General features: G+C 38.2%; 3 protein-coding genes across 6 annotated transcripts; 2 read left to right on the forward strand and 1 right to left on the reverse strand.

Moving 5' to 3' along the window:
- Window positions 1–739: 739 nt before the first annotated feature.
- On the forward strand, window positions 740–7,860 carry terfa (telomeric repeat binding factor a). 2 transcript variants are annotated; one of them, XM_054771115.1, is made up of 11 exons: window positions 740–1,111; window positions 1,597–1,692; window positions 1,771–1,901; window positions 2,226–2,312; window positions 2,553–2,693; window positions 2,868–2,989; window positions 3,088–3,576; window positions 5,343–5,621; window positions 5,753–5,820; window positions 5,895–5,935; window positions 7,320–7,860. In XM_054771115.1, exons 1-11 carry the CDS (start codon window positions 961–963, stop codon window positions 7,476–7,478), a joined length of 1,764 nt encoding a protein of 587 aa, XP_054627090.1. In that variant the 5' UTR covers window positions 740–960; the 3' UTR covers window positions 7,479–7,860. The 2 variants fall into 2 exon arrangements, with proteins under 2 accessions (XP_054627090.1, XP_054627091.1); XM_054771116.1 differs by having other exon boundaries at window positions 952–1,111; window positions 1,659–1,692.
- Window positions 7,216–11,305, reverse strand: nip7 (NIP7 nucleolar pre-rRNA processing protein). The gene is made up of 5 exons (XM_054771117.1): window positions 11,150–11,305; window positions 10,960–11,046; window positions 10,737–10,875; window positions 9,254–9,394; window positions 7,216–9,160 (listed from the first exon to the last, which is right to left on the reverse strand). Exons 1-5 carry the CDS (start codon window positions 11,203–11,205, stop codon window positions 9,041–9,043), a joined length of 543 nt encoding a protein of 180 aa, XP_054627092.1. The 5' UTR covers window positions 11,206–11,305; the 3' UTR covers window positions 7,216–9,040.
- cdc42se2 (CDC42 small effector 2) lies at window positions 11,297–23,126 on the forward strand. Of its 3 annotated transcripts, none has more exons than XM_054771119.1 (5): window positions 11,297–11,403; window positions 12,767–12,908; window positions 15,880–15,981; window positions 16,064–16,142; window positions 20,704–23,126. In XM_054771119.1, exons 2-4 carry the CDS (start codon window positions 12,855–12,857, stop codon window positions 16,136–16,138), a joined length of 231 nt encoding a protein of 76 aa, XP_054627094.1. In that variant the 5' UTR covers window positions 11,297–11,403; window positions 12,767–12,854; the 3' UTR covers window positions 16,139–16,142; window positions 20,704–23,126. The 3 variants fall into 3 exon arrangements, with proteins under 3 accessions (XP_054627094.1, XP_054627093.1, XP_054627095.1); XM_054771118.1 differs by having other exon boundaries at window positions 11,299–11,403; window positions 20,560–23,126; XM_054771120.1 differs by having other exon boundaries at window positions 11,330–11,403; window positions 12,692–12,908; window positions 20,560–23,126.
- The last annotated feature ends 1,324 nt before the right edge of the window (window positions 23,127–24,450 follow it).

Raw genomic sequence — 24,450 nt, forward strand, 5'->3', positions numbered from 1 at the left:
GGGGGTTTCTTTTCCAGGTTTTACGTGATATCCATCAGGAAAATGTAGCTGTAGTTTCACAGACGAAAGAGGAAACTTAATATTTTGCTTCGCACACTTTCAACAATGCTGGCTTCTTCACACAGTCCAAAAACATGCATTTACTGGAGACTGAAATTGTCCACATACATGTAAATTAAATGGTTACCTTTATTCTCACTGAACACTTCCTTGTTTTTATATTGTTTTTGTTATTGCATTATTATGAAGGAAGCAGTTATAGTCATGGAAAAAATTACCACACCACCCTCGTTTCATTTTCTTGTTCATTTTAATGCCTGATACAACTAAAGTACCTTTGTTATATAATATAACACTATATAACACTGACAACAAAAATAGCTCATAAGAGTTAACCTTTTTGGCAGTACAATGCTATAGCTATTCATGTAAGAACTTAAGTGATTTTGGTTATTATCAAGAAAACAATAGAGGTTGCTCGATATGAGCTATTAAATTAAACTCTCATGAGCAATACTTATCATCATCATTATATTTGTCAAACAAATGTACCTTTAGTTGTACCAGGCATTAAAATGTATCAATAAACTGAAGAAACAAGGGTGGTCAAATATTTTTTTCATGACTGTATTTTGATGTCGTAGCCCTCCAAGCCAGTAGGGGCGCGCCACAGTTGTGTGCGCTTCACATGGAAATCGATGGAAATTAACCCTCAGATTTGTTTTTCAGGCATCCACTAGTACTGAGAGCGTTTACAACTTTTATCTGCATCGTTACAATTGTACGGAGCGTGGTTACAGCAATTTGTTTAAGTTTTTTTTGACGAATAATCCTACCCCTTGCTGTAGCATTGCCGTTCAAACGAGTTTCGTGTGACCGAATAGATTACATCCGGGGACACAATGGCCAAGTGTCGACAGCGCCTTTCCCGCCTCGGCTCTGAAACCCACACACAACAATATGGCGGATGCAAACGTCGTAGTTGACCACTGTACGGAAACCGAATCTATCGTTAACCGTTGGACTTTCGACTATTATTTTTCTTTAGCGTTTGAGTTATTTAAAAGTGACCAATACGAGGGCTTTTGTGAAATAAGAGATGTTCTTGAAAGTAAGTAAACGACGTCCTCAATGGGTCTGTCAGCCAAACTACACTTCGATGATTTAGCCAGTTTGAGTTGGACTTTTGTTTGTAAACTGTGACACATTTCGCATGCAGTTGCTTAATTTACCTTGCCTGCGCTAACCCTTTTTTAAGTAAGAGAGCACTTAAGTCAAAACGTACACGTCAAGTGTTTCCTTGTGGGTGTGTTGCTAATGTTGACACTTGGTTTTGTGTCTTGTGAGAAGATGCACCCCGAATGTATTTAATTTAATGTCACGACTTCCAACAAAAGAGCATAGTGACTCGTTTTTCAAGGTGTATATTTTCCACTTGGAGTTTTCATACAAGCTGTTGCAGTATTGGCGTTGCCACATAAGAACGTCTATAACGGTTTTAAAACATTCTGTGGCCTTTACCAGGAAGCAGATTGCGAGGTAACAATTAATAATGCTAATTCGAATATTCATGATGCTTTTTAAAACATTGTGCAGGTATTTTGCGCCGTCCGCTGTCATCCAATGATGTCATTCATGCAAAAATTCTGGTATTACAGTTACTCTCCCGGATTAATGAGGGCGACAAACTTGGTGAGGTTGCGATCTGTTCATTTAAATTGGAGGCACTGCCATGAATCTGATCGATCATTTTGTCTTTTTCTTTACCAGACTTGTTGTTTGAAACCGATAGCTCAATAACACCTCTGGAGTCCGCCCTGAAGCTGCTGGAAAATATGAGCCAGAGAAGTGATGTTCCACAAGAGGACTTAAAAAGCGTTTGTACGTCTGTTAAGGAGATGGTATGTGCCTTTTCCATATTATGCACGGTTTGGAACTTTCTGAAGTCTCAGAAAGTCATTTTGCAGCCATGGTGTTATGATGAGCTATACATTCAGTGATAGCTAACGTTAGTAGCTAAACCTACGTCTGCATACCCACACCGGGGAGAGGGCAAGATGTAATGATTGCAGCACGTCCGAATGTTGTAACCCTCTAGGCAGCTGGGGACCTCGCTACACACAATCCCTTTAACACCCCTTGAGGTTGAGAATGGTACTTCATAAAGCTAAACATATGCAAAGATGATCACAGTCATAATGGTTATTTTTTGTGTCTGTCTGCAGATGGTGAAGGTTTTCATTAAGAACAAGGACTTTGGCAAAGCAAAAGAGGTTCTCCACAAATATTTTAGCAAATCAGTGGGTGTCAAGGTCAGTTCTGAGTTCTGCCTACTATATATGAGTATGAATAAACATTGTAAGGTTTTTGCATGCCAGTGGTGACTCAAATTTGTGCCCCTAAGATTATAAGTATACACTATAAGTAAATATACATATATTTACTCTGCACCTGTTTCAAAGTATAGACGACAAAGCCACTAACTTGCACGTGTTCTTACAATTGGGAAGTTCTGAAAAAGACTCCCATTTAACCTTGTATTTGCCTCGCAGAAAACTTTATTCATGGATCTCATCAGCCGGAGGAGTAACAAGCATAAAGTCATTGAAGAAATGGACCTGAGGGAGTTAAAAGAGGAGGTGTTGACTTTTTCCTTGAAACTCTTCACATTCAATGTTCCATTTTTTCACAAGGTAGGTGAAGTAAGCAGCAGTGATCCTTTTTGTCCTCTATAAGTCAGCCATGGTGTATAAATGAAAGGGAACCAGATACTTTTGCCTGATATGAGAAAAAACAAAATAACTTGCTAATAATTACTCCATCGATTTGATTTATTGGCATTTGTTTTTGGTCTTACAAAAAAACAGGCTGCAAAGCGGCTTCTCAATGAACGTGATAAACAGAGTCATGACTGTATGACAACGGGTGAACCAGGAGTTTCGTCCAATGCAGATCGGCCAAATAAAAGCAATTCCCATTTGCTCAGATGGTAATCTCCTAGGTCACTTGTTGGAAAATGATGCCTCAATGTTTTTTTTGTTTTTTTTAATTGCCATTGTATTTATTTGCTTTTCCTGTTCTGTGTAGTGAACATTCACTTATCCAGAAGAGCAGACTGATGTCAGCCTATCAGGCTTTGGCCAAAGGTGCACTTGCAATTGCCTTTTCTGAACTGGAAGATATAGTGGAACACGAGACGCCTGAAACAATGTGTCTAGGTTCTGAGAGGGAGGATACAAGTCAAGACTCTGAGCACGACGAGCGGTTTCAGAGAGACTCTGGCAGCCCCGTGGAGGCTGCCCTGGCGGGCCCACATACTCAGACTGATGCCCCTCCTCAGTCAAAGACAGGCTCACCACAAATCACCACCACAAGGAGGAAACGGCAGCTTTACACTGTGTCAAAATTTGTGATGGAGCCGGACAGTCAGACAAACTCGCAGCGCACAGCTTCTCAGGAGCAAGAGGCTACAGTTGGAGTAGAACAGCCGGGACAGTCGCAGACTGGGCACAGTACAGATGAGGAGGTTGTCACCACAAAGCGACACAGACAAGCTACAAATACATTTACAAAGAGGTAAGGTGCACACAGCGTATTACGGTCTTGTTAGCATTACTACACGAAGTAAAGAGAGTTTGGTCGATTCCGTCCAACTGTTTGCTGGGTTACTGTTACTGTGTTTTGGAGCAAATGAGGCAAATTTGAGCGCACTGCAGTCTTAACCTAGTTTGTTGTCTAAAGAAGTATGACTTGATGTCAGCTATGGCAAGTTTAGTTACACCCACACAGACCTCTGTGGCACAGCTCCTGTGGGCAGCATTATTCTTATCAATACAACACTGGCCGGGAAATAGGAGCTCAGAACATTCAGAAATTATAGTTGATTTATTTTTGGGGGTTTTTTGTTGTTGAAAGAATGATTATACCGTAAACAATGAAAAGCTAATTTTAGCGTATTCTATACTTAAATGATTGGGGTAAAATGTTTCCTTTCCAATTATTTCACGTTGAAGCCGCTGTATAGTCCCTAAATTAAATAAAAATTGTTATCTCTACACAAAGAGTTAAGGTCTAATGGTAGTACACTAATTTCAGTGTACACATTATGTCATAAGAGAGATCATAGCCCTAACTGGCAGTGGTCATCATTGTATGACTCAACAACAAGGTTTTACCTTGGAGATTTTCTGCCAGTATGGCTGCGAAGTCTGCACAAAGTGAGGAACAATCTCATGCAGCAGCAAGAAAGTAAGTACCTCAAAGAAAACATTGTCACCAAGCTTCGCCTAACGAGTAAGTGCAAATTCTTTTAAAGAAAACGTATTTTTACTCTCAACGTTCCATTTCCTATTTAACCTATTTTCTTTGATCTGCTTCTGCTGCATTGAAGACAACTTGAAGTCTGACATGTCTCATTTGGCGCTTATAGGGTCTCCAATCTTAAAGCATTTCAGAATGTTGACAAAAATGTCCAACACAAGCCAAAACCTAAAAAAGTAAAGACGGCAAACCAAACCCAACTTGCCAAGTAGAATGTTGGGCCATTTTAATTTGCATTTGCTTGTCTGAGTTACCAAATGTTGTGTTTGTTACTGTTGGTCACGTTTTCACCAATTTGATGTCCTTTTATGAGTCACACTCCTACTGGAAATGTGAACCTCAGGTTCTTCCTCACATCTCTGCTCTTTACGTGCCCACTTTCAACCATAGAAGGTCAATACAAAGTAGAGGTGTCCCGATTCGATATTGGATATCGGGGCGCTATCAGCAAACAAATCAGTTTATATCGGCATGCATCTAAAATATCCGATATTGGCACTTTGATACAAGCAGTCGATTTCAGAGTTTGCCCCAGCACGTCTATCCAGCAGCACCTGAGTGCAAAACACACAAGTTTACTGTGGTGGCATAGAACCAGCGAGGTTCTTAATACGACCAAACTCATTGTGCATTCGAAGCAGCATCACACGGGAAACTCCCACGGGATGACAAGAAGTCATTAGCTATAACAGAAAAGATGACCAGCCCCTGTTGGTGGTGATTAAAGTTTAGTTTAAACGCTAATTCAGCACCTCGAACCCTGCTCCATTATGCCTAGCTGTCACTCCATTGTTGATAAAAAAAAATATACCCCAGATGCATAAAGAAATAAATGGGTCAGTCAAAAAGTTGCATTGTGACACAAACTATGTTAAGAATAGAAAAATGAATATCAATGAGCCTGTTGGGCGATACCACTTCATTTGTGTATTGCAGCAGCAGGAGAGGAAACAAAAGACCATAATATTGTTGCCTTGTTAAATTAATTACTCACTTCCCTCAATTCTACTGTATTTCTGCAGAAAGTCCACTCAAAGTGACTCAGCGGAACTGCCACTGAGCAGTGAAGATGTGGTGCAGGACTCTCCAGTTAACTACAACAAAACTCCTCTCAAAAAATTGGCCAGTGATCTTCAGAGCAAACATGTGCAAATAAATACGGGAACAGGAAATAAGGATGAAGTCTTGATCACAGACTCACTAGACACTTCACCCTCTTCGTATGCCTGTCGCCACAGCCCTCGGAAAAGTTCTACTCCTAACAGAGAGGCCAAGGACCCAAGGCCCTCCTACTCAAAATGGTTGGTGGTGATCACTAAGTAGCTTACAGAAAATTAAAATTTTGTGGATGCTCATGCAGCACATGGAGAGTGTCATGATGAGATGTGACATTTTGACATTGCCATTTCAAGTGGACCTCTTTTCTCTGCAGGCATGACTTGTGTCACAAGGCCAAGGAGAGTAAGGTTGTTTGGACTAATGAAGATGACCTTAGCAATGGTATTATTACTTGACCGTCTGACTCGATGTGTTTGTGAATTTGTTTCTTAATTGTTGTCTTTATTTACTCAAAGGATCACCTAACAAGAGCTCATCTTCGGGACCAAAGAAGAAGGTAAGTCTTTGAGACACACAGTGGAACCTTGGTTAGCGTCATTAATTCGTTCCAGAAGGTCTGACTCTAACTGAACCAGACGTTAATCAATTTACCCGTAAGAAATAATGAATTTTTTCCAGAAAGCCAAAAATGTCAACACAAAACATGTTTCTATAGTTTTACAATTAAAATTTGCTATGCATAAAACTATTTGAAATGCATATAAATGATTAATGAAAGGGATAAATGAACATTTAAGGTTGCTTTTACCTTCACTGAAGACGTGATTCTTGACAAAGACACCATGTGGCTGTGAGATCAACCATCACCACCCTCCTGTTTTGCCATGACTTATTTCTTGAATTCTTACCTCAATACTGTAACCCAAAATGGAGCCAAAAATAGCTGCAAGTGCCAGCATTTCGATTAAAAAAAGGTGAGAAACACTATTGAGTTAAAGAAAGCTCATGATAAAACAGGAAGATGATGTCCGTTTGGTGTCTCGTTGCTACATCATGTCTTTGGAAACGATAAATGGATTTTCACTTGTATGTCTTCCGTGAAGGTAAACATAACCTTAAATGTTCATTTAGCCCTTTCATTTGTCATTTATATGCATTTAGAATTGTTATATGCATGTAAAACTATAAAAATGTGTTTTGTGTTGACATTTCTGAGAGTCAACCGCTGATGACATCATAGACGAGCAACATAACATAGCTGAGTTCCGGTTCCGATTTTGTTTGCTAGCTAATCGGGTGCTAACAAGGAGGGATGTTTTCCAATAAAGAAATTATATATATTAAGAATAGAGATGGACTCAAGCAGATGCACGCCATATTGTACACACAAAATGCAAATTCTAGCAAGTTTTCAACTTGTCTTAAGATTTTGATCAGGAGTGTATTTTGTTTGAATGGTGGGGATGTGTGCTTTTATCTGAGTTTCATCTAGTTGTATTCATGTATTTTTGAAATATCCCATTATATGATTGGTGCAGTGACTGCATAGGCGGCTGGCTTTAGGGCGGCAACTTTGGCAGAACGGGTGTCTGTGGAACGTTGAGTGCGGCTAGCACACGACTGAGGCAGTTGGGAGGTCCCACACGATTGATGCAATGTTTGTTTACAGCCTGTCACACAAGGGGGAAAAAAAGGTGCTTAATTTGCTAACCATTTCACTGTACAGTACAATACGGGTAATCTTACCTCATTGAGCGTTTTTTAAAACAGTCGGTTATCGGAAGTATTTTTTTAATCAGATATCAGATTTTATCGGTATAATTCTTCATATTGGCCCAGTAATTATCGATCTGATATTTATTGTGCACCCATAATCTGTATCATGTTTAAATGTTTTCACAGCAGTTAATGTCGGTAGTAACATTCCCGTATTGTTGCAGAAATGGACTGAAGAGGAATCACAGAAGCTGAAGGAAGGAGTGAAAAAATTTGGAGAGGGCAACTGGAGCCAGATCAAGTCTTATTATTCATTCCGGGAGAGGACAAATGTCCAACTTAAGGACCGCTGGAGAACAATGAAGAAGTTAAACATTGTGTGAGTGCTTTTTAAAAGATTCGGATTCCAGTGTACAGTTTCTCACCAGCTTCTCTTTATTTTGTTTTCATTTGTGTATCACGTTCAATTTTTTTCGCTCATCTTATTTTATCCTCCTTCAGTTTTCTTTCAGCATTCATCATGTTTGTGGAAAAAAACATGGCAGAATTGTATTTGTTCTCTTTGCGCACAATGGACCCTCTTCATTTTCAATGTATATTTTTTGTTTTGTTTGAAACCTTCAGCTTTTTTTCCTTGCTGCTAGTCTTTGTTTTTGCAGAGACTAGTGTAGATGTATAGACTCGATGCCTGTCATGATGAATTTTCCTGGATGGTAGTCCTCCAGATTATTGCAATAAACAATATTGTCAACATTATGTTGAGACAATCTTTTCATTAATGTTAATGATTATACATGGTATAATGCGAGTACACCGTAGCAAAAGCAATAAACTTCAATTTCTCAAGAGTATTTAACATTGTAACTGGAATGCCAAGAGCTTTTAAATAAAATATGAAACAAACCAAAAAAGGCCCAATAAAAATAAAATGGAGTGTTTTGGCAAAAAAAAATCACAATATTTCACTTTCTGAATACTGACCAAAAAGCCCCCAGAAATAACCTGAAAATACTCTGTTCACACTGTGTGTCAATGCAGATGTCAGCTCATTTGCATATACACGTCCTTGATTAACTTTTAACAACGTAGTGTGGAATATGCCGTTTACGTTTAATGTGGTGTAACGTTCAGTTGGCATGTGATCAAAGTACATGTTTTGGATGCACAACGAGGTGTTATACTTTGGGAATCACGGTAGCTGAAACCCAAGTTCTGCCATTTTGTCTTTGCCACAAATGTTCATGTCACAAAATGGTAATGCGCAAACGGGCTGATATTGACATAATTTTGTTGTTTATCCACAACAGGCACGAAGAACGTATCCGACACGGTTTCCCCTGCTTAATATGTTTGCAGTATATTTTCACATGGCTATGGCTTCAAATCACTGTAGTCGGTGAGTCGTGATCCTCAAAGTAACTACACTCCCTTTCAGGAGAATCACCCATATGCGTTTGCTTGCTTGTTACTCCTCACAACACAGTCTGTGTGTGAACTCACTAGTGCCCCGCCTCCCCCCACTGGGGCAGATTGAAAGACTGACAGGAGGGTTCACTATACTGTAGAACCAACACGCCCAGGAGTTGAGACAAATGCACAGAGTGAACCGTCTTGTCATCCAGCCTGTTTGATACAGACAGTGGACGGAAACAAACAAGAATACACGTCAATATACAGAGGCCGGCACGTAGTTAATTATCATGACAGACAGGCCTAATACGGTATATATACACTCTACCTCAATAAATGTTCAGGGTTCAGTTCGTAAGCTTGTTCCATTCCTCTAAAATATATGAACTTTCACTACATTTCCAACACAATGAGGATTTATTATAAAGAATGTCAGGTATCAAAATCCTGCCTTTGAACCAGGCACTGCAGCAACCTTCAAAACAGCAGCTGCACTGAGTGAAGTGAAGGTCCAGTGATGTGAATTGATCGGGATTTAAGTTAAGGTGTCCTCATTCCGAATGAACTCTCCCACATCAGCCTGGTGGAACACAACAATGGACATGGGGTCCACTCGTCTACACTCCTGCGTGGTCTTGGCTGCCACTCCAAAACCCTGAAAATAAAACCACACGATAACTCCCACTTGATGTCTGCACACACATTACAGTATGTACATGACAGTTGTCAGGGTTACATGCAAACCTACCAGTGGCACATCTGCCATGGAGTAGACCACCACGCCCTGGTACTGCATTGTGTTCTCTGTGATCCTCCCCAGGCCGGATTTTAGGATGTGGTTCCCGTAGAGGAAAGACTGCTCTGCTCCAGGTTTCACCCACACTTTGAACTTAACAAAGATGACCAAATAAGCGTCAGGAAATATTGTTCAGTATATTAGCACTATTTAACCGCTGGCCACATTTATGCCTCGGTTTGCGTACAATATAGTGCGCGTCTTGTTGTGTTATTAATACACTGCGTGAGTCCATGTGTATTTTTGCTATAATATATGTTTTGGGGTTTTTTTTTTTTAGCAGAAAATGTCCTTCCTTGTTAGCATCCTATTAGCTCACGAACAAAATAGCAACCAGAGCCGGAGGTCAGCTACGTTACGTCATCGGTCGATGATATCAGCAGTTGACTCAAAACATGTTTTCATAGTTTTACATGTATAAACAGTTCTAAATGCATATAAATGACGAATGAAAGGTTTAAATTAACATTTAAGGTTATGTTTACCGTCACTGAAGACTATTGTTCCCAAAGACATGATGTGGCAGCTGGACACCACCGTCCTGTTTTGTTATGAGCTATTTCTTGAATTCAATAGTGTTTCTCACCTCCTTTATCAAAATGCTGGCACTTGCAACTTCCTTTGGCTCAATTTTGGGTTACAGTGCGAGGGTGAGAAACACTGTTGAATTCAAGAAATAACTCATGACAAAACAGGAAGTAGGTGGTGGTTGATCTCGCTGCGAGAATCACATCAAGAATCACGTCTTCAGTGAAGGTAAAAGTAACCTTAAGGTTCATTTATCCCTTTCATTCATTTACATGCATTTCAAATTGTTTTCTGAATGTCAAAATAGAATTATAGAACTATGAATCTGTGTTTTGTGTTAACATTTCTGGCCGTCTGCAACGGATTCATTGGACTGAGATTAGTTCTTACAGGAAAAATTGCGTCAGAGTGAGACCTTCTGGAATGAGCTAATTATGCTAACCAAGGTTCCCCATGTTTGTATTGTAGTTCATTTAGCCATTTTAGATACACACTCCTTAAAACACGTAGCTACATGTTGCTTAAACATGCATAATTTGACTAATAATAGCGATTTATTAACTGATATTTTGAAAAAACGTGATAGAGTGATGATGCAAAATTCGAACCACAATGTGGCAAGGGACGACTATCGTATTTTCGGTCCTTAAACAGCAGAGTGCTTGTGTCATGTAAAAGATTTTGGCCAGCACTTTTGCAGGAGGTCATTAAAAACATAGCGATTCTGTCATTCAATCTAATGTATTTACAAGGATAAATAGAAACGTGTGGTCGACAACCACAAATGATACCACTTGACTTAGACGAACATTTAAAAACACAGTTCAGTTCAACACGCATGCAAACTACAGTAACATATATTGTATAATCATGTAAACATAGTAATAGCATTTGGATGCACGGTCACCTTTGCATATGGTGCCAGGAAATCCAGAGCTGTGATGTGTAGCCGAAACTTCTTTGTTTTTGTAAACTTCCCAAAGCAAGTTCCCACTGACACCAGTTTTTCCCGGGAGATATTTGTGGATAGTTTAAGAAGCCTCTCACTGTGGACACAAGACAGGGACTCGTGGTGTTAAATGTTTTTATGGACTAAAAAAAAACGTCAACATGTATTCGTAGTATATTACCTCATGTAATATATGCGATCATGATGAAGCCTGAAGCAATATGTGCCGTCCGGTCTGTCAACAAGGAGCTTAATGTTTTCACCAATACTGTTGGAAGAGAAATACACAATTAGAAATCACATGCATCCGCTAGCATAGCAAGCTAACAACAAGTACAACATGCGTCTATATGTCCTCCCACTTGACTTACTATTTAGACAACTTCTCAAACAATGTTTTCGTCTCTTCATCAGTTAGCGGTCGCATCTTTAGACTTAATTTAAAACAACAGTCTTGGAATAAATGTATCCCCCAGAAACAACGTGTAAGCGTGGCTCAAGAACACCGGAAGTGGTCATGCTTTAAAACGGAAGTCGGGTGAATTTCCCAAGCTCGTACTTCCTGGTGTTTTTTCTGTTACCTCTTCAGTCGCTCGTACGGATTGGGCAAACAAGTCAACCTCTGGTAAGTGTCTTTTCCTAAAATCAAAACACATTTGAAATGAATAGCTTCCCATTTATATAAACTTCCAACAGCGTCCGGGACTATTGTTTTAAATTATGTTTTGGCTCCTTGTTTAGGAAATGGGCTAAGTTAGCATGTTAGCTAACTAGCTGTCAGTGGGGAAAGACGGCAAGCGAGGGAACGGCAGCTAACAAGCTAACCCTGTTAGCAGCTGCTGGTGCTAACACAGGTTCACACAGAAATCGTGACATACAATATAGTAATAAAACATACTGCTAAATTTATTCATTACATCTTATCTTGTAATATTTATGTTAGGAGTTTTTGCGTAAAGGTTTTTTTAAATGATCAGCGACTGTGATGCAGAGTTACGTAACGCTAATTTGTTTGTAAATACCAATTACGGTTTTGTGCGGTAATCCAAGATCACAAGCGCAGCAAGTAATCCCCCTTTAGAGTTGCAATAAATTAGTTAATCGACTAGTCAATCGTTAGGGAATAAACCGGGCGCTCTGTTTTGAATGTCAATAGTGTGGAAGTATTTATGAGTCCCACAGTCACTTTTCAGTGATGTTGCCGTTATTGGAATTAAATACGACGCGGAACAACTTGATAACACACTGAAAAACCCTTCCTGATGAAATAGTGTGCTGTGTTGTACGCACAGAAAGTTGATAATCAACATTACAAATAACTTTTGTGTGAGGTGGATCCAGTATTCACCTCCTGTTTGACCACGACATGTCTCTTTTGCTGCTAACCAAGTGTTGAAATACTTAGGCTATTGTCTTCAGACATGACACATCCCTTGGGGCAGCTTTAAATTCAATTTATTTGCCTCCAAACATAGCCTGCCCTTCACATTCCTCCATTAGTCTTTCCTCCCAGCAACATTCTCATAGATGAACAGGGATTGACTCAATGTCACATTGATTAAAATAAAATATACATATAATGAAGTACTGTCTCATCCTGATATTAATCCCCAAAGAAAACGTGCCAGATTGACTTCTTGTCTATAGTAGGTCACTGCACAGGCACATCCGCTACATACTGACCCAGTTTCTATTTTATGGCCTCCTGCTATTGCAAGCACGCCTGTGCTCCTTCATATGCCACATTTTTTTCTGTCATGGTTACACCACACAGGCGCTAAGGCAGAAAAACGGATCATTCCAAACTTGTGAACATGTAGTAAAAGTATTTGTACTTTTGACGTGTAGCTTTGACCTCATTATTCGCCTGTGATCTACTGAAAGCAATGGAACTTTATATTTTAACATTATAGGGGGGTTCCTTTGATTGGGTCAACGGTTCTTGCCCCTTGGAGAGGCTGCCATCAGTTCTCACTGTGCGTCTGCAGCTCTGCTGACATCAGACAGGAAGACACACGGTCGAGTTACGGCAGAACAGAGACAGGAAACTGCTGCGGCTTCGTCACCGGCCTCAGGATGACTGAATTCTGGGTTTGTTTCAGCTGCTGTATCGCCGAGCAGCCGCAGCCCGTGAGTATCACACCATTACTGCACAACACGGTCAATCTTGTTCCCATCGTAAAATAAATGCGGGCATATGGAAGGTCCCCATCGGCCACACCCAGAAACTATTTCAACCATGCATTTTGCCTCATACAATTTTATTTGACAAAACAGCTCCATTAATGTGTTTTTTTATAGCAAGAAGTTGTTTTACCTGTTTTCACTTGACCTACCAAGCAATAAAAGTAGTCACAAGTGTTGACTTTAGTCTCTGTTTTAGCTTCACACCGCATGTACACAGTGACTGATACTGAATTTATAGCAACAGTATGTAATATGAGCTTCACCTGCTGAAAATGCTTCAGAAGCATCTCTTTTTTTGAGTTGTTCATAATAATGGTGGACCAGCCAGGACACCTTTCATGTTGTTATAGCGCTTGGGCTGTAATGGTACAGCATACACAGTTGTACTGTTGTACTAGTTGTAAAGTATGTACTGTCATTTTAAGGTCCCAATTCAGTTCATTTTCAGTTAGTGCTGGGATTGTCAGGGTACCTCATGATGCGATACATGGCTCACGATAACGTTTTGATATGGCGATACTGTGATTATCATAATACTGAGCTTAATAACCTACGATGTACGGCCAGAGGTCCTAAAAAATATACAGATATGTCATGTGTAGTTGTTATTGCCCATGGTGAATTAAAAGGTTTGCCTAAAAAACGAGTTAACACTTGGCTATGCTGACGAGCTATTAGGCATAGTTTTCTCCGCAAGCTCAGGGTGGTGGCGAATGTTGAGGCTGTGCATGCCTGTCGTGCCGCCCATGTGTCATATTTTCATGAGACACTTCTTCCATACTGCAAAGACCTTATCCATCTTTGTCCCAGCTACACTACACTTTTTATCACGAATGTGCCTGGTACTACATGGTCACAGCATGTATATAAAACATTGTTGAAGGTTTTTGGAGGTGTCTTAATAGCGGGCTTTATAGGCAACATAGGTGTGCCCATTACATGCCTTAATTACCTGCCTCTTCTTATCTGTTTTTATGTCTTTAGTATGCACAGAAAAGAGAAAGACGTGTTTTCATGTCTCACATCAGGACTCTGGATGATGGGCAAAATCCCCCCCCCAAAAGTGCAGTTTTCCTTTAAGGCTATGGTTGTTTCATTTGTAGTACATAATTTCCTGTCTGTATACGACTTGTTCAGAAGGCGGACAGCCCATCTCTAATGCTAACGCATTCTCCTCCGATTTCGGATCCAATGACTGTTTTCATCGATTAGTTCCAGGCCAGCTGCAATAACACTCCCCTTCTCTGAACACAAATATTTTTCAAGAACGCACCAGTCCCACTTCAGGGGCCTATTGCACAAAACTAGGGTAACGGATTAAGCCGGTGATATCTTGGTTATCCTAGCTAAATGTATCCGTGATCCGGTTGCACAAAAGTGGATAGCGGAAAGTGGAATATGTTCTGACATAGATTACCATGCAGATTTAGTCTGTGGAGGTAGTCTGCCCCAGACCAGGCTAAGGTCCAGGATCTATTTAATCTCATTCCTTATGTCAATCAGTAGTCACAATAAATGGAAACCAATAATTATTCCACTGTCCATTACACATTGTTATCACATTCAACTACACCCACTGTCATTATTTCAATGTCATCATTCATTTCAATCATTGTGCATGAAGGGTTTTAGATGTTGCAATCATTAGATCACTCATTAGATAATTTACACATACCATATATGAAACATGCATCCCATATATATACCAATACACATCTACAAGATAAAGAAGTTATACAGTCTGATGGAGTTATATTTACACAATAGCACTCACATCTGCTATCAGTTTCAACAGATTCATACTCACTATGTTTTTGGAGATGTTAATTGTGTTTGTTTTGGATGTGTACTACATTACCCAGAAGACTTAGTGCTTGGGAAACTAATGGTGATGTGCTAATAAAGCAAAGAGTTCATAGATATTAGTGTACACTGCTCTTCTTGATTTGTTAATCAAGCAACAAACATGAGCTAACTATTTGGATTGTAATTATGATGGTTTCAGTGGAGCAGTGAGTGTGTATTTGTGCGCTACTTGGAATTTCTCTCTTTGTTTTACGACCGTGGCAGTGTTGCCTCTCCTTTGTATTTGCTCTTTTGCCTCCTTGTAAGCCTCTATGAGGATTTCCGCTTCCGTTGAGGACAAGTACGCCACTCTCGTTGCCATGGTGATTCGGTGACTCTGTGATCAATAAGTGGGGTCTATTTAAGGAAGCCGCGCGCTGATCCGGGATTGGTTTCACCTGGCTTGATTAATCAGTGTCCCTTCATCCTGGCTTGGGCTTTGTGCAACCAATTAAGCCTAGACGCTCTTGCTTTGGGTTGGTTGAGGCCAGCTCAGTCATTTATCCTGGATTTCTGAATCCTAGTTTTGTGCAATAGGCCCCAGATGCTAAAAAAAAATGTGCATCCACACGTGTAGAGTTTTTAAAACAACCTGTCCACATAAAAACGCATTCACCGGCTACAGTGTGCATTTTGGCCAATCTTTCAGAAAAATCAACCACAGATGACTTGGTTGTGCATTTTACGCATTTGTTCATCAATATAGTGTGATATTAATGTATACGTCATTGTACATCTATCTTTAAAATCATCACTTTCTTCCATACTCGTAACATTTCTTCTAGATGGGCAGGTCTGTCAATGCCATAGTGACACCAGATCACCTATTTTAGTGATGTCTAATAATGGGGAACCAACCAAGACACCTCTCAGCGTGTTGTTGTCTACACAATGCTCTAGTACAGATGACCGCTACTCGTGGTGACAGCATACTTTTTATAGCTTCTGAATGCTTTTGTTGCATATTTATGATTGCCACAGTGGCCTAAAAGTACATTAAAGTAGCTTTAAAGAAAGAAGGTGGGAGGGATGAATTGATTGTCGGCCAACAATCTTCCCTCATTTTCAGAAACGGCGGCGACGAATCGACCGATCCATGATCGGCGAGCCAACAAACTTTGTTCACACCACACACGTCGGCTCAGGCGACATGGGACTGGGATTGGCCTCGGTGGGTTTTTTAATCTCTTTCTCCTCAGATAAATCTATGCTATTATAGTTTCACTTACTGAACAGTGCCTACTGAATTCCAGGTGGACCTGGTTCAGGCCCAGATGAAGTCCAAAGGTGGCTACGCACACGGCGGCTCTGAGGGGTCACAATTATAACAAGGTAAGAGATTAGATGCCATCCTAGCTCTTTGGTACCTCAACAACCCATTCTAATCACAGGTTATAGTGCCCAGGTATTTTTCTACCAACATTTTAACATTCCTTATAATCATAGAAGTGTTAAAAAAAAAAAAGTTAACCACTGTTATCTATAGCACTAAAATCAATAAAACATTCCTGACTTTAAAACAGTGATAAAAGTGAAGTTTCACAGTTTTCTTAACATTTTTTCATGTAAATGTAAAAAGAAGTTAAAATCTGTGCAACATGCAAAACAAAACACTGCCCCTTATGTTTGATCATGACACAGGTCTACAAAAATTAGATGTAGTTGCAGAAACAAGAATCAAAACCATGCTTTTTGTTCAACTTGTATATCAATGATATCTGTAAAGTGACGAAAGACTTAAAATTGGTATTATTTGCGGATGATACTACTGCCTTTTGTTCTGGGGAAAGCACACAAGAGCTAATTTAAAAAAGGATTAAATGGCCATATCAAAAAGATGTTTTGAAAAAAACAGATTATCCTTGAACTTAAGTCAAACTAAAACAATGCTATTTTGTAATAGCAGAAAGGACACGTACGACCAAATACAAATAGACGGAGTAAACATTTAAAGGGTGAACAAAACAAAATGTCTGGGGATCATAATAGAGTAAAAATGAGCCAGAATCTCACATCAAAAATATACAACATAAGGTGGCGAGAAATACTTCAATATTGAATAAAACAAAATTTGCTCTTAATCAAAAATCACTCAACACTCTTTACTGTTCTTTGTTATTACCATATCTAACTTATTGTGTGGAGATATGGGGTCATAACGATAAAAGCAATTTTCACTCGCTAAATGTAAAGCAAAAAAGATCAGTGAGGATAATCCATAATGCTACGTATAGAGAACATACAAATCCCTTATTTTTAAAATCGCAAGTATTAAAATTTGCTGATTTAGTACATTTTCAAACCGCTAAAATAATGCATAAAGCTAACAATAACCTGTTACTCAAAAATGTCATATAATACTTTTCTACAAAAGAGGAGAAATATGATATCTTAGGAAATAACTAAACTTGAAACACTTACATGCGAGAACAACACTAAAAACCCACAGCATTTCAGTATGTGGAATCAAATTATGGAACGGATTGAATAAGGAACTCGAACAATGCACCAAGATGAGTGAATTCAAGAAACAATACAAGCAATTGATGTTTGCAAAATACAAGGAAGAAGAGTCTTGAACTTGTTTTGTTATGCTTGTTTCTATTTATTATTGTTTATTATATCGATTATTATATTAATTGTGAAAAATATTAATAATTACATAATAATATTGTTACATTACCTTATTCAGCTATGTATTAAAAAATCACATTTGGAATACAGGAAGTGAATAAAATGTAAGTAAATGTGGAACGCATGGGGGGTTGGAATGAATGAGCTTTGCTTCTTTATTCTCCTTTTGGACATGTGGAACCGTGAATTGGATTATGTGATGTATTCCATTGTAACTTGTATGCATGTTCAAATAAAATTAAACCATTACCATAGCTAATTTGAGGGCACTGATTTGAAAAATGACATTGGCTTTGTCATAACGGGTCACATTTTTTCGGAAATGTGATCTTTACATTTATTACTGTTGCGTGCTGAGATGCATACATTAATGTGAAGCTGTGAAGACAAAAGGAGGTACTAAGTGATGAGTATGGCGTAACTTCAGCACAGAGGAGGAAATTAAATACTCCAAACATTATTTGATCATAACGGCTTGATTGACGAGAGTGTTCGGCATCCGAAGATTCACTTGTCAAACTCCAGCATTAGTCTGCTATCTTACTGACATTCAATCTTCCCTGATACCTTTTTTCCATCACTTTTATGTCTTGGTGAAATCTTGCCTTATGACAGCTGCACTAAGACTGCCAAGAGAAGTGAAGCTCAACAAGATAGAATACCACTCCTGCTTCTAGTGAAATGAACCAGTGAAACAATGTAAATTGAGCAGTTTCAGCGTGAATCTGGCTTTGACAGCTGCAAATCTAGGCTTAGAAATTGGTTTGATTTGCCTTTTGTGTAAGCTGTATGGCATTTTTAAGCTTTTTAGGGGGAGTGAGCATAAGATTAGCAAAAATGAAGGCTGATCTGAAACCTCACAACTGACAGAAATCATTCAAATCCTTTTTATGTCAGCTTCCATTGAGTTTACATATGGAATAATACACTCCTCATTAGTCATATTGACACACCAGTCTAATCACTTTATTTATTTTGTTATGGTTCATCCATGGTGAAACAACACCGATTGCATTTTCTGTTTCTGCACACCGGCGCGAAGGGAACTTGTCACCCAGCACAGCATCTGCTTTAATTGGAGCAAACCATGACTATGACAACTATGACTGAGCAACGCTTCTTTTGGGCTCACGCGCCTCTCACTTGCCTTGTGACTGTGACTCAGCTAGTAATGTGATCGATTGTGTCTACGTTGTTTAACAATTCTAACCAGAGTGACTGTCAGCTTCTTGCAGCACAAATGTAGAATACATTCGCCGGACACTTCATTAGGTACACCTGCACAATACCCAATGCAAGGGCTGCATTAACGTCTCTTTTAAAAGATACTAATGCTTGCTTTTGGGTGACACTGTCAGAGGTATTAATTATGACCTCATTTGCGATAGTAGATGGATACATTTTTTTATCGTCTTTTTGTTGTCCGTCCCATGCTAACATACACATTCGAATTTAGCCATACAGTCGTCCCACGCTACATCACGGTTCGCACATCATGCCCTCTCTCTGTCATGTTTTTTTACGAAGTACTTGATACATGATCGCTGTTGTGTGGTTGAATATAGCCTTTTTTTTTTTTTTTTTTCCAAAGCCTATTTAAGCATATTGCACTTATTCTTGGCCTAAATTAATAATTTTCAAGCATAAAAATGGCTAAATGAATTAAAATCTTTATACAAGGTAAAGAAGCATTGTAATAGTAAATGTATTATTCTACATTGGCCACTAGGGGTCGGTTTTGTGTGAAACATGCACCAGACGTGATCGCCAGAAAAGGCATTTAAAATGATCTCACAACAGGCACAATAAAAACATAATAATCATAATAACACTGGCTACTGTTGGGGCCATAACCCATGCCAAGCCAAAACTAATGTAAAAATTAGGTCAGCTCGGGATCAGCTGCCAATTCACTGGATTTTGACGATCAGATATAAGGCGCCACGAGATCATGCCGATCTGGTTGCCGTATAACGTTCATAACTCTGGACCACACTTCAACATGGTAGGTGCAGTAATGCGCCTTGAAACTGGTTCCTACTCGACTCCCGCCATCCGCAAGAAGAAGAAAATGCAACACAACCATGCAGACATGTCCGTGAAGTTATTTTCATGTTGGATATTCATCTCTGTAGCTACAGCGGTAGTTCCCCCTCACTGTGCCCGGACTCCTGTGTCATGGTGCGGGGAGCTTGCACGGGAAGTGCCGATGGTCGTTTATGCTAGGGACCATCAATAAACTACTATTGCGTTGAAGAGAGTTTGTTAAAAAAACAAAGTCATATATTCTAAAACCATGTCAAATTATTAGTCATACCCTAAAAGTAATTTGCACGCCCATTTTGTCACATTTTATCTTTTATTGGATTAGGGACCTGACTCACAGAAGTGTGTTACAAAAGCCAAATAATATTGTTGGTAATGCTGTGTAACAAAAAAGTACATTCAGAAATACTTTGGTCGCAGTATTTTGAATGCTTTCCAGAGCTATTTTCATAATCATCATCATCATCATCATCATCAACTTTATTTCAGACACATGCATGGTCCATAGAACAATGAAAACCAAAACAGAAACACACAAACAAAAAAAAGAAAAATTAAAAATGGCTATCTCTTGCTATATAAATTAAGGCGCCAGTGTTTCCACAAGCTAGAAAAGAACCTGACTGAGCTTTGTACAGGGTTGGTCAGTACACATATGATGCTGTTTGCAGAGGATGTTAACCTACATCATATTAAATTCCACAAATTTATGTTTGTAACAAAAACTGATTTAAACGTTTTTTTTTAAAAAAGGGTGAACTAAAAGTAAAAATCGTATTTAAAAGATTGTAAAAAGATTTTCTATGCCATAACTACAAAATATTCAGTTTATTAATATTAATCAAGTGAAATAAACAAGGGACGTCTGTATCTGTATTGTAATTTGTAATGGTGTACAACTGCATGCGTAAGTAAGATGTGGTTTTATAATATCTTATTTAGTTGCATGAGAGAGGCAAAATGTTTGGAATATTACATACGTTTCAGATTTTTTTTGATTGTACCTACGGGGGGAAAAAGAACTCATATATGATGCTCATGCTAACATGTGACTTCTCCCCCCTCACAGCCCTTCATTGTGGTGGAAACTACTGTTTATATGAGGAAGCAGTTCAGTCCTTCATGGACACAGGACCAAAAGATAAAACTACTGCTTTTTCCCATAATGTTGTATATATAATTTTTACTTTTCATTCCTTTTTTTTTATGAAAGCACTGCTATCCATTTGCTGCCATGCTGTTGCACTGTAAAGAGTACCAGTTAATAGAGGAGGAAGAGGAGGCTTTAGTACGCTCATCATCTCAGTAAGTCAGACGTATGCTTGTGTGTATGCATGAGGAACGACTATTTTTGCTCTCGTAGCCCACATTGGATGCCTGTATTTATTATCGCATTTGCAAACGGACCTCACGGTGGCTGGGCCACGCTGCAGATTTGGAACTTTCTGTTTCCGTCTTATATTCTCGGAGGTTTAACAAAGGACAGGTGGAGGGGGGGCAAGTTAAGTTTATTTTTGTTTTCATTCAGAGAAATCTAACGATCCTCTGAGTTGCCTTCAGGGTCTAATATTGCTGTTTTCTAATAATAAAAAAACTTGAATTGAGTAGAGTACACTGGACCATACAATGTACACTCACGCCTGCTTAGGAGTTACGCTTTTTTTATACTCATTTAGATTCAGTCATGTAGAATTTTAATAAACTGTCAACTTCCTTATCTGTCGTCATGTTCTTATTGTTTTTTTTAATGATTTTTATTAGCAAAGGCCGAAGATTGAGCTTAGTAGACTCGTATTTTTAGATTCTTGCTTTTATTTGCAAAGGCAACATGCCAGCCAGGAACTAAAACAAAACAAAGTAGCATGGATACCAGTGTTCAGTGTTCTCCCCCTTTATGGGCCGAGTGAATGCCCACCTTCACAGGCTTTTCATGCTTTTTACCTCCACCGAGGAGTTTTTTTCCCCCCTCTGTGTTTTTTTGTTGTTTTTTTTTTGGTTGTCAGCAGGGTTACACCAAAACCTTTTGGGGGGGAGGGGGGGTAAGCTTAATGAGTTTACCATAAAATTCAAGCACATACAGGAGGACAGTGTACCATTTGGTGCTCATTCAAATTAGGATTGTTGACCAATGTATGCTCTCTACTGAGTGCCATGATACCGTATTTCCCTCAAATAGTATATTTACACTCATCTTACACACCAGGCGTTTATTTTGCGAGAAGGTGTGCGTATCCTCCAATAAGGGTGGCGCTAGACATGCTTATCTGTTGATTGGACACATAAGCAGTTTCTGAGATCATCCTTTTATTGTTGTTTCAATAATACATTTGGTGGAAAAGCTCACAGTTCGTTGGTTTCACCGAGCAATTAAGCGAGACTTGGCGTATTTTGTTTTCCTTTTTTAAAAATGTTTTTTATACCTTACAGCAGTGGAAAATGAATAGTATTTGATCAGTGAAAAAAAAATACTTACATTTTCTCATTTTGCTTTTTATTGGCATTATTGTTTATTGGCTAAAGGGGGAAGACAAAACATTTAATAATGGTGTATGTGAAATCTATTTGAGGTTTGGCATTTAATTTTGTTTATTTAATTTGAAAAAATAATAATCAAGGACGCACCAGACGATAAATTGAAGCATTACAGCAAAGGCCACTGTTTGAGGAGATGACATTTTGTTCCAAAATCTATCTTTTTTTCTTTTAAATCTTTTCTTATTTTCTTATTTTTCTTATTTTTCTTCTTTCTTATTTTCTTATTTTCTTATTTCTTATTTTGCATGTTTGTCACACTTAAATGTTTCAGATCATCAAACAAATTTAACTATGAGTCAACACAACTGAACACAAAATGCAGTTTTTCAACAACACAGGGCCATGTAGGTTTTTGATTTTTTTTTTTTGTCTCCCTTTAATGATAAAAAATGTATTTAAAAAAAAAAGCTTTTTGTGTTCCGTTGTGTTGTCATTGACTAATAATTACATTTGTTTGATCATCTGAAACATTTAAGTGTGACAATCATACAAAAAAAAAAACTCAGGAGCGGAGCAAACGCTTTTTCACACCACTGTATTTCTCAAGCCGATGCTCAGTGCATCCTCCTATTAAAGCAAAGGCCACTATTTAGGGAAAATACGGTAATTTTGCACTTGTCAGGCCTCCTAAAAGATTTATTTTTTGTTAGCGCAGTTTTATTTGCATTCTTATTTTTCTCATTGGACCTAAAATCACATCCAACTCCATGTTGTTCACATTGATTGTTGTAACATTGCTTCAGGAAGCTGCTTCTGTTTCATTTAAAGTTTTAAAGAAAGGCCTTAAAGAGAGCAAATAATATAGTGTGAATGTTAACTATTACACTCAGCGGGAGGGAACCAGTGTGCACATTCTGTCCTCCATTGCTCAAAGCAGGATGTTTCAATGGTAATAGTCTTGAATTCAATGCATGCGATGTGTGTCTCTCATGTGCATCCTGTGGTGTGTACAACAGAATGTAACTGTATCATAAAGCCAGCAAACATGTTGTCGATTATGGTGTTAAGTGTCTGTACCAGGCAAGATATTAAAAAAAAAAAGAAGAAAAAAAAAAAGAATATACCAGCCAGAGTCTTTGTATTAAAAGAGATCTGTTTGTTCCAAGATCACCTCAGAAAAAAACAATCCTGGTGACAAGTATTTCCCTTAAGGCTTTGTAAGGCCATTTTTTTTAGTAAGGTATGTTATGTTAAATGTTTTTCTTGTGTAGAAAGTGATTCCTATTTTTGTCCCCACCCATATGTGCTGAGTCGCAATACAACATGTGAACAGCAGGCTGTGCTAGAGGACTAGTTGAATGTTACTTCAAGAGAAGAAATAAATCCCTTTTGAAAGTCACATTTATTGTTTCATGATGTAAACCAACAATTTAAAAAAAAAAGAAGTAATGATCCATTATTTTTATATTTTCAAGTCAATATGTGTTTTTAGTTATTGTGTGAATTACAAAGTTATGGAAGCAGGGTTTTTTTTCCCTAAACACTGCATGATATGTTGCTTATTAAGAAATTCCATCCTTTTTTTTGTGCAATGGGGAAATAAATGTCATGTGTTGTTTTACCACCCGTGTCGTCCCTCTTTAAACATTTACCACTTTTTAATGTCTTTTTTTTTGTAAAAAAAAAAAAATCACATTTTGATTTTAAAAATATGTATTAATTTTTGTAGGCATGTTTATATATCAATAGATATGTTTATCATTAACCATATACTGTATTAAAAAAACATAAGATATAAGGTAATTTAAAGCATTGAACACGTCCAGTTTAAGCCATGTATCGCCAACATTTTTATTTTTATGTAAAACCAGCCTCCAAACAGTAGACAATAAATGAATATTATTTAAATGAAATAAAAAAACGCGCCAATTTTCTCAAATGTGGAGATACATGTTTGTCATTGAACGGCAATGTATTAAAAACATAAACAAGGAAGGTGTTTAAAAGTCCAAAATTGAAAAAGTATTGAAAACTTAATTGAATACTGTAAATGTCCATGCAATTAAAACCAAGTATGTACACATTTTGTGGGATTTAAATTTGCATGTAAAACCAGCCCAACAATCATTATTTACATTGAAAAAAAGTTTTTCAAATGTGGAAATACATGTTTTTAATTGAATTGCAATCATTTAAAAACATGATCAAAGAAGTTGTTAAAGTTCACATTTTTAAATGTATTGAAAACATGATTATTGTAGTTGTCCAATTAGAACCCGCCTCCAAACAGGACAAATTTATTTATTTAATGTTAGTAAAATAACAAAGAATACATGTTCTCAAATGTGGCAATACGTGCTTTCTATTGGACAGCTACATATTTGAAAACCTGATCATGTAAGACGTTTCAGTCCAATTTAAAATGTGCTGTAAGCATGAATAGAGTTAGCTGTCCAATTAAATGCATGTATCTCCAAATGTGGGA

Source organism: Dunckerocampus dactyliophorus, chromosome 3 (assembly GCF_027744805.1).
Source record: "Dunckerocampus dactyliophorus isolate RoL2022-P2 chromosome 3, RoL_Ddac_1.1, whole genome shotgun sequence".
Classification (NCBI taxonomy): domain Eukaryota; kingdom Metazoa; phylum Chordata; class Actinopteri; order Syngnathiformes; family Syngnathidae; genus Dunckerocampus; species Dunckerocampus dactyliophorus.

Excerpts from the sequence above, each read along its gene's own strand:
- terfa (XM_054771115.1), top strand. The coding sequence starts at position 961 with ATGGCGGATGCAAACGTCGTAGTTGACCACTGTACGGAAACCGAATCT. Across the intron at positions 1,112-1,596 it reads AATAAGAGATGTTCTTGAAA|GTATTTTGCGCCGTCCGCTG; the intron begins GTAAGTAAACGA and ends AACATTGTGCAG. Across the intron at positions 5,936-7,319 it reads CTTCGGGACCAAAGAAGAAG|AAATGGACTGAAGAGGAATC; the intron begins GTAAGTCTTTGA and ends GTATTGTTGCAG.
- nip7 (XM_054771117.1), bottom strand. The coding sequence starts at position 11,205 with ATGCGACCGCTAACTGATGAAGAGACGAAAACATTGTTTGAGAAGTTG. Across the intron at positions 11,047-11,149 it reads TTTGAGAAGTTGTCTAAATA|TATTGGTGAAAACATTAAGC; the intron begins GTAAGTCAAGTG and ends CTCTTCCAACAG. Across the intron at positions 10,876-10,959 it reads GATCGCATATATTACATGAG|TGAGAGGCTTCTTAAACTAT; the intron begins GTAATATACTAC and ends TTGTGTCCACAG.
- cdc42se2 (XM_054771119.1), top strand. The coding sequence starts at position 12,855 with ATGACTGAATTCTGGGTTTGTTTCAGCTGCTGTATCGCCGAGCAGCCG. Across the intron at positions 12,909-15,879 it reads TCGCCGAGCAGCCGCAGCCC|AAACGGCGGCGACGAATCGA; the intron begins GTGAGTATCACA and ends CCTCATTTTCAG. Across the intron at positions 15,982-16,063 it reads TGGGACTGGGATTGGCCTCG|GTGGACCTGGTTCAGGCCCA; the intron begins GTGGGTTTTTTA and ends ACTGAATTCCAG.